At 35.6% G+C, this 9,562-nt stretch overlaps 3 protein-coding genes across 4 annotated transcripts in view; 2 read left to right on the forward strand and 1 right to left on the reverse strand.

The window, feature by feature from the left end:
• LOC143452744 (protocadherin-16-like) overlaps positions 1-1,970 on the reverse strand; it is a 31,354-nt gene extending 29,384 nt beyond the window's left edge. For both annotated transcript variants that reach the window (XM_076954907.1, XM_076954163.1), the window contains exons 1-4: positions 1,458-1,970; positions 523-1,254; positions 269-378; positions 48-161 (exon numbers count right to left, since the gene is read on the reverse strand). In XM_076954907.1, coding sequence (XP_076811022.1) covers positions 48-161; positions 269-378; positions 523-1,254; positions 1,458-1,769 — 1,268 coding nt within the window. In that variant the 5' untranslated portion in view covers positions 1,770-1,970. The remainder of the gene's footprint in view (positions 1-47; positions 162-268; positions 379-522; positions 1,255-1,457) is intronic.
• Positions 1,971-6,168: 4,198 nt separating this feature from the next.
• On the forward strand, positions 6,169-7,922 carry LOC143463166 (flap endonuclease 1-like). The gene has a single exon (XM_076961571.1). The coding sequence runs from the start codon at positions 6,256-6,258 to the stop codon at positions 7,396-7,398; it is 1,143 nt and encodes a 380-aa protein (XP_076817686.1). The 5' UTR covers positions 6,169-6,255; the 3' UTR covers positions 7,399-7,922.
• An 18-nt stretch (positions 7,923-7,940) lies between these two features.
• Positions 7,941-9,542, forward strand: LOC143463176 (uncharacterized). The gene is made up of 4 exons (XM_076961583.1): positions 7,941-8,083; positions 8,225-8,287; positions 8,377-8,490; positions 8,668-9,542. The coding sequence occupies exons 1-4, from the start codon at positions 7,961-7,963 to the stop codon at positions 8,719-8,721; spliced, it is 354 nt and encodes a 117-aa protein (XP_076817698.1). The 5' UTR covers positions 7,941-7,960; the 3' UTR covers positions 8,722-9,542.
• Positions 9,543-9,562: the final 20 nt, after the last annotated feature.

Genomic DNA, 9,562 nt, shown 5'->3' on the forward strand with positions numbered 1-9,562 from the left:
TGTTGTAGCGTTCCATAGAGCTATGAAATTCCTGATCATATATCTACCTTCCAAAATCTGTGGCTGTCAGGGTAATATCATAAGAGGCTTTTGTCTCCCTGTCCAGTTCTGTCTTTATGCATATCAAGTAAATTATGTCGTTGTCCGTTTGCAGCCCAAATCTATAAGAGAAAATGCCTTGTAATAATGAATGTTTCGGTCAAAACATTTAAATTACTCATGCATAAACATCACTACTTGCCAATATTTTGATTAGATAGTAATTTACCTTCCATCTCCTCCGCTTATGGTCAGATTTACTAAAGACAACTCGCCCATATCTGGGTCGGATACAGACACACGTGCAATATAATCACCCAGCTGAGCGCCTTCTGAAACCTAAATTAACCAAGGTAATGTTTAAAATTTGTCTTCAATGTTTACATGCACAATTCTTTCAAGTACTGTACTCTTCGTTTGTGAAACGCGCTAATCAATAAAACTATGAGGTGTTAATAATTAATTTAGACAAAAATCACCAACCTTTGCCTCATTAGCATCTAGAAAAATAACGTTAATTGATGGCTTGTTGTCATTGACGTCAGTCACTGTGATTATGACGACTGTGGAGCCCACCTGAGGTTCTGTGCCACTGTCAACTGCTTCAAGTACTACCTTGTGCTGTATTTTGGTCTCAAAATCCACTTTTTTGTTTAAATAAATCCTTCCGGTTTCTGAATCAACCATAAAATACTCATCAGGATCACTCTGAACTCGATTGATTCGATAAGTTACTTTGCTGTTGTCTCCGGCATCACGATCTTCAGCAGTCAAAGTGATCAAATCTGTCCCTACAACAGCATCTTCCGGAACATCAACAGTATAACGGGTGTCGTTAAACATAGGAGTTTCATCATTTACATCTGATATCTTGATGTTAAGTTGAACAGTGTCAGTTTTCGGAGGCACGTCACCATCATATGCTTCAATCACCAAAGTATATGATGGTTTTTCTTCACGGTCAAGAGTTTGATTTACAACCAAATCAGCGTAAACTTTATTGTCTATCATGTTGTTTTTAATACCAAAAACTTGAGCATCATTCCCACTGATAATCCGATAACCTTGAACATTGTACTGCTCCGAGTCATCATCTGTCGCAGATCCAAGATTGAAGCTGGCACCAACCTGGCTTGCTTCTGATATGTTAAGGTCTAACTGATCAGTGATGAATTGTGGAGAATTGTCATTTATATCAATCACATCTATGTGTATCTGTATGCATAGAAGAATACTGAAAATAATATCATGGACATTCATGACAGAAAAAAAGAAAGATATAAATACGGTAATGATAATGTCCAAGCAAACATCTACTTTTGACACTGTCATGTTTCTAAAGAAAAATGATACTTAACTACTTTGTGATAAATACTATTTTTGATTACTTGTGGAGAGTAACATTTCAAAAAACCAACCTGTATGTAATTGTTTTTTATACTATCGTAAGCAACTTCATCAAACTGGGAATACTCTTCATGATCTAGAGCTTTGATGGTTAAAAGTATTCCTTGATCTTGCAAGAGATTTACATCAAAATGTGTTAAAAATGGAGAAGACTCATCACTTGTCAATATATATCCTCCGGCTACTCCTGATTGTTGAAGTCTTCCAACTTCAGTTCCGATTGTGGCATTTTCAGTGACATTAAAGTCCAATGAAACTGTTCCTTGAGCATGACTTTGCTCAAATGTTGTCAGCCACAAAAGTGTGACTAACCACCAAAGCATGGCAAACGTTTCCTCCAAAGACTATTGTTGTTTTGCAAAATGAAACCATTCTTTCATCTTAAACCAGTAGGGTTGATAACCATTCAGCTGGTTTAGGTGAACACTTAATCCATTTCCATGCAATGCTCTGAGTTTGATAAATTGTGAGTAAAATCCTCAGTTCACTGATAATGTTTTGTGCTGCATGCACATCCTACGGGTCTTGTTAAGTCAAAACAAGTGTCGGTTAGTATAGATTTTTAATATTTCAATTTTATTCAAAATATAACAACATCACTGTTTATCACAAGGTAAGAAGAATGTTCAGCTGTTTAACAATATTGTTAATCTCAGTAGACTATCAGTAACAACTCTGCACTGATTAACCTTGAATGCATTACACCATCTTAAACGATGTAAAATGTTTCAATATTTAAGATAATTTTTATACATCTGAATGTTTATGTTTTGATATAAAAACTTTTACACACCGGGTTATAGGTAGGCTAAAATTGTTTTTAAAAATTATCCTAGGCTATTCTGTTATTTATACTGATATCTGGATGTGCCAGTATGGTGACAAGCTCATACGAACATCTGAATATGGTACAGAGGCTCTTATAGCATTTTAAAGCCTAATTTTGTTTACTGTCGACCTACACTCTATAGGCTAAATCTCAGATGATCCTTGTTCTAGCCTAAACCAGTAAAAGGCAGGTATACTAGTAGAGTAAGCTAGAGAAGCCTGGCAGCAGCATATAGCCTTGTCCTTCCGTTACGTATAAGCGTTAAGCCTCGCGTGCAGCGTGTACTTTAATTTAGCCTACATTCTTCTCCTCGGTAATGAAACATATGATAACACATACTTTACGTTTCGCAAAGCTACCGAACGTCAACACGACGGCAAAATAACCTTCTGAATTTCGCGCGGCATGAAATTTTCCATCAACATGCTGCTTTGCGCACAAGAAAAAAGTAGCGTCTGTGGTTTCCAAACAAATTGTTCTGTACTGCCTGTTGGTGGTGACAACTTGAGAATGTTATTGTTTGTAATTAAAACAGCGATGCAAATTTTTGCAAAGGTTACTTACCAACAACATTAAATTTTTTTTATTGGGTTTGTGCATCAGTGCCAACCACTTACCGTTGCGTTTCTCATTCATTCGTTTAAAACAGCAAGACATTTCTGTGAGCTGTTAACCGTTAAACATAGGAGATGAACTAAATAAATTAGTTTTTCTCATTGGTGATTATTAAAAGTGAATTCTCTGGAAAAATTCATACTGACCATACGTCTTATGAATAAGATGTTCTTTATAATTTTCACTGTTAAAGTCTTTTACAAGAAAGTTTCCATTTTTTGTTGAATTTTTATAAACAGAAAAATCTGAAATTTTTTCTTTTCTTCGATTTCAGATGGACTATAAATAATACATATATACGTAACTATATGATTCTTATTCATAAGATTCATTTGTCATACATTTTGCTCTTTCTTAAATACATTTCTGAATTTCCTATGTTTCATAGCTCTGGAGGACAGATAGAGTCCATTGGTTAATCCGATTTCAAGGACACATAAATAAAGTTTGATGTTTTGTGGATTTTCCGAAAGCGATCTTGCATAGCACATCAACCTTAAGCTCAGATAGTGAAAGATGATAAACAAACTTACGTCCTACGGACAAATCAGGGACAAATTAATGCTGTTGAGTTTTTTGCAGCAAATTACGATATTAGTTGTCTATGAGAAACATTCATGGCATAGACCCGCTCGCGCCAAATGACAAACTCGGCCTACTCCAAAAAGTATGGCAACCAAATAATTTAATCGATGTTAATGAAGGCTATATAGTCTGTACAGACTGTATAGGCTGTATGTAAAGCTGCTAAGCGAGGTGGCTTGCAAGAAAACGCGAAACAAATTTCTAGTGACCTACGGTCTTGGAGGAGAGCTTGACCTGTTGACAAGCTTCGCGCATCAGCATCATTGGTCATGGCTAGGGCAAGTTTTTGTTGCATTAAAATCGTGATAAATTTGCATTTATTTTTAACAAAGGTGCAGTAAAAATTTGCGTTTATGCACAATAATTTTAAACGACAGTTATACGACATTTTAAACGACAGTTTACTCAAGCGATCTATTTACATCAATGCTAAATATTTCCAAACATTATCTGGGGAGAAATTGCGATCTTTTGCCAACAGTTTGCGTAGCATGCTAAAACTTCGTTCCACAGTGCATGAACTTGCTTGGCAGTTTAAGAATTTGGCATATAGTTCAGGACTGATGTTTGGCCGGGTCATTTCTACAATTGCATTTTAGTCACTACAGTTCGAATCGGTGATCCAAATACGATTTTGTGCAATATTTGATAAAAATTGCAGTAAAAAGTTAAATGTAAAAAAGCAATAGTTGCAAAAAGTTGCAATATAAAATTCCTGAAAACAGCTTAAAACATCGTTAAATAAATTTTCCGTATTTAGGAAGCTGTAAAAAAAGTTGCAAAAAATTGCCCTGGTCATGACTCATGAGACAATGCAGCATTGAGACTTGAGAACAATGAAGTCAACAAGTAAAAGTGTCGTAATGTAACGATATCAGCATGAATAGCAGATTGATATAGTATTGGGATCCCAGTCTGTATGCTCAGACAGGAAAAGTCTTGAATGGTCAGGTTACTAACTGGTGTCTCCCAAAAGAAGAGGAGACACTAACTTTTTCTCCGATTTTATACTGCACATATACCTGGGGTGTATGTAACCAATATCTCTAAAAACACTAATTTTTTCCCTGGTTTCTATTGTATAGTGCGCTTTGCCTGCACAAATGCAGGCAGCCATGAGTCGCAGCGCACGCCACCTGCTACCTTGCACATCAGAATTTAGCTTCTGAACACCTGATAATCTCGGCTGAAACTGCCATACTCTGCAGTCCGGTAGTTAGCAATATCTTGGAAAGCAAGGCAACTGCACCGTCAAGATTTTGGAAGACTGTGACTGGTGTACCTGAATGTGAAAAAAGAAAGCCCACAGGCTTTGTGTTTAGGCTAGTGTTTATAACCGACTGGAAAATGCACCTAGTACACCATTTTGCACCCAGTGTAATCCTATTTTAGCCGTCCTGCACCGTTTTTAGCAAAATCTTGCGGGCTCCATACAAGTTGTATGATACAACCAAAAATGACAAGTTCAGGTGTGCAATGCTTGGGGTACGTGCGATTCCAACAGTTTCACCAATTCAGTTTCTAAATGAGTTGAAAATTTGGTGCACATAAGCCCTACTGAAAAGTTTGTATGATGTACCGGATTTCTCTTGTGCAGAAAGTTGGCTTCTGCACCAATTTTTAGTGCCGAATTGCCGTTTTACCCTACATTCTATGTTACAGCCTACATAAGTATTACGTCAACTGACATTGGGCAAATTTTGGCATTACATTTATTAATGCATTTATCTGACACACTGAAAGCAAACTTTCAAAATCAAGAAGTTCTAAATTACGCACCTAAAATGTGCCACTTTAGCTCATGGAAAACAACATTGAGTGCACTTAGGCTAAACTCTGCAGTCTGGACAGATGGGCTCACATACACGCTGATGGACAAATGTAGATTTGGCAGAAATGGTCACTCCTTTAATCTTGATTTGAATTGTACTATAACTGTTAGAACTTCTTATCATCCTATTACATTATGTATGATATAATATTTATTTAAGTATAGGCCTAACTTGGCCAAGTGATGAAAATTTGAACAAAGGTCATCTTATAGTCACTTTCTTTCAATTAATTTTAATTCATATTGATTTGAATGTTTATCAATAACAAATATGATAAATTTCTTTAATCTATATATATTATTAAAAGGCAAATGTGTCGGTATGTTCGTCTCTAACTTGGATAATTCTGACTCTACCAAGACATACCACTAGCATGTCTTTTTGAAACCAGTATGATCATTTAAAAATAGTTGCTTTAGCATCCAAAAACATGATTTGTGTCCAGATGAGGATGATAACTTCATATAAGCTAAAGGGAAATTAAAAATACAGTGTATAAACATAATGTATATTATATCAACCCTTTTTTTTAATTAGGATGATAGGTGTAACTGAAAGTGTATAATATATTTTTTATTGATGCAACCCACATATTTGGGTTTGTGTCATAAAGAGGAGAAAAACTCAAAGTACAATACATGGAAATATTATGACTTATTAGAATTAGGATGATCCTGGGATTGAAGTTTTGCCATCTAATTTTGTGCCCAATCGGCCCTTTACATTACAGTAACTAAGGAATACTTCACAGAGTATGGGTTTAAGCTATTTGTGTAAAAAGTTAGAATAACATTGATTCATTGATATCCAGATCTTGGTGTCAATGTGGTTGCGAAGCAGCTAGAGCAGCAGGATAATTAAAATTTCTTTTTTTATTTGTAAGCTAGTTAAGTAGTAATTTGAGGCATATAATTGTTAGTAAATTTATAGAAAAATAAATCTGCTAGAATGGGAATATTGGGTTTATCCAAGCTGATCTGTGATAAAGCACCATCTGCAGTTAAGGAAAATTTAATGAAAAATTACTTCGGCCGCAAGGTTGCCATAGATGCATCAATGGCAGTTTATCAATTCTTAATTGCTATTCGTCAGGATGGAAACCAGTTGACCAATGAAGAAGGTGAAGTGACCAGCCACATTGCTGGTATGTTTTACCGGACCATCAGACTCTTAGACAATGGAATCAAGCCTGCTTTTGTCTTTGATGGAAAACCACCCCAGATGAAGTCCGGTGAACTTGCAAAGCGGGCTGAGCGAAGGCAAGAAGCAGAAAAGCAGTTAGCCAAAGCGCAAGAGAGTGGTGAAGCTGAAGAAATCGAAAAATTCACTCGTCGATTGGTGAAGGTCACAAAGGAGCACATGGCCGACTGTAAAAAGTTGCTCCGACTCATGGGGATACCTGTTGTTGAAGCTCCTACTGAAGCAGAGGCTCAATGTGCAGCTCTAGTAAAATCAGGAAAAGTATATGCCACGGCAACTGAAGATATGGATGCTTTGACGTTTCATTCTACTCGTCTGCTACGTCACATGACATTCAGTGAGGCGAGGAAAATGCCAATTCAAGAATTTGTTTATGAAAAAGTTTTACAGGAAATGGAAATGAGTCATGAGCAGTTTGTAGACTTATGTATTCTACTCGGCTGTGACTATTGTGAGCATATTCGCGGAGTCGGACCCAAGAGAGCTTACGACCTCATCAAACAACACAAGAGCATCGATGAAATTTTGAAGCATATTGATTCAAAAAAATACACTGTACCAGAAGGCTGGGTTTACAAAGAAGCCAGGAAGCTCTTTCTTACTCCTGATGTGTCTTCTGCAGACAATGTGGAGCTCAAGTGGACTGATCCTGATGAGGAGGGTATAGTCGAATTCATGGTAAAGCAAAAAGGTTTCAACGAAGACAGGGTGAGAAGTGGAGTGAAAAAAATCATAAAGAGTCGACAAAAGAGCACCCAAGGAAGGCTCGATGATTTCTTCAAAGTCTTGCCTTCTTCACCCGCTGTAAAAAGGAAGTCTGATCCAAAAACTAAATCAGAATCTGCTAAAAAGAAAGCTAAAACTGTTGGAAACTATAAGAAAAGAAAGTAAACTGAATCCCACGGAAAATCAACTTCGTTTTATGACATTGGATTTGCTTTGTTATTACAATTAGGCTCAAAGTGACTTTTCATTTCGCATATGCTTATACTAGTAGTTGGACATATCTTACTGCTATTGTATTGAGTCAATGGTAAAAGCAATATTTTTTGAAAATCTAATTCTGATTCTGTATTATATTGATATTCGTGTTTTGCTTACTCTATTATTCTCTAAAGTAGTGAAATATTTTACAAATCATTTTAGATATGACCTCAGTTTGTTACCATGTTGAAAATACACTGAATTACTAGTAACAGTAACATACGAATGATGCAATTTTTTATGCATTGCATTTTTAAAAATTCTGTTTCTTGTCACTGCCATAATAGCTCGCAAACAAACAAATTTGCATTGTGCTTTTCTAATTGTTGACTTTCATGTCAGGCAAACAAATGTCGGTGAAATTTATAGTGGCGTTTGTTTGTTCTACTGCAACCATCTTTCTTACCCACTGCCTTGTTAGGAACTTTTAGGCACCTTAAATCATTATTAAGTGTAAATACTGAAATAAATGATGTCAACTTCTTTTCCAACTTTTACACCGAAGACCAGTGATCCTCTCTGGTTTAGTGCTGGAGAAGAGGATGATTACGAAGTTGATCTCTGTATCTTGGAGACAAAATATAAGAACCGGGTAAAAACTGCTTTTAACTACTCTTATTCAATGCTTTTAATATGTCATCCATTTAAAATCAATTAACTTTCCAAGCTTTAGTTTTATGCTGATGGTGATATATTGCAAGCATTAATTTTAACATGGGCAATTTTTATTAAGCTGAAAAGCATTATTCAAAAAGACAAAGAAGCACTTTACATTGGAAAGAAGCAAGACTCAATGGTGAGTTTTAACATTGCAAGCTGCATTTGCTTGTTTTAATGAAATACACGCTTAATACCTTATTATAAAATTTAAAACACATGATGCAGCCATCGCATGAAACTGGGGTGGAGGGAGGTTCTGAAGAAAGTGAAGAAGAAGAAGAAGAAGAGGACTTGAATGATTACATAGATTCTCCTGAAGAACAAAATGCTGAACTGCAGGTTTGATTTTTGGTGGATTTGTGGAATAATGTTTTGTTATTTACATTAAATGGAAAAAAGTTCTGAATATTCGTATAAGAAATTAATTGCCTTTTTCAAACACTTTTTTGTTATTATTAAATGTTGACTTTTTCATCACATAGGTAGTAAGACTATCACTCTTAAATCATATTTTAGGCTGATATTGAGGCAGAAGAGGAAGATACAGATAATAACTCCTGGATGATTTGAAAATAATCCAGCTAATATACAAGACATTTTCTATGACGATCGTCACACAGTTTGTTGCTTTTTTTTAGTTACTTGCATCATATTATGGTATTATACTATATGGTGTCTTTGTACTGGTAAAAATATTATGTATTCTGCAGGCGTGACCAGAAAATGTTTTTACTGGTACCCTATTTTGTTGGCAACTATATTATTTACTTGGAATGGTTTACTATTGTTTTAAATGTTGTTTTATTTTTTGTCTAAACTTTAACTATGTAATTTTCGTGCTATAGCCTAGTCTTAGGAGTAGTTAAAAAGGCCTAGATATTAAATTTGTCTTCGTGCGTTAAACTTAGCCTAGTTTTGTTTATTTGATATATGTTAATATCAGGATCCTGAGGTTGAAAATGGCGCCATTTTGCATTATCGCCTCCAGTGATGGCGAAATGAATAGTTCTTAGTCCGTGCGGTGGCGCTATTACTTAGGTCAGAACTTGGTTTTGCAGGAATATCAGAACAGCCTGCTGTACGCAAAACTGCGGTCGCGTGAATATCGAAATATTTATTTTTTCGGATTTTGGACTAATGCATTGAACTGGCGCGCATTGTGTTTTGGATTTGGGCACTTATTTTGTTGGAGATTGATTATTTTACTGTTACGTATATTTATCTGTTCAATGTATTTGTGATATTCAATTATATTGCTGTAACTTATTGTTTTAAATTATCAAAAGCCATTTGCAGCATGGAATGGACCGTATATTTCCTACGATCATAGCCTAAGAAGGCCTTTTTATAAATATTTTATTAATCCAGTATCCTTCATGTTCTGTGTCAAGCGATATTACTGTTTATATAC

This window comes from Clavelina lepadiformis, chromosome 1 (assembly GCF_947623445.1).
Source record: "Clavelina lepadiformis chromosome 1, kaClaLepa1.1, whole genome shotgun sequence".
NCBI classification, from domain to species: domain Eukaryota; kingdom Metazoa; phylum Chordata; class Ascidiacea; order Aplousobranchia; family Clavelinidae; genus Clavelina; species Clavelina lepadiformis.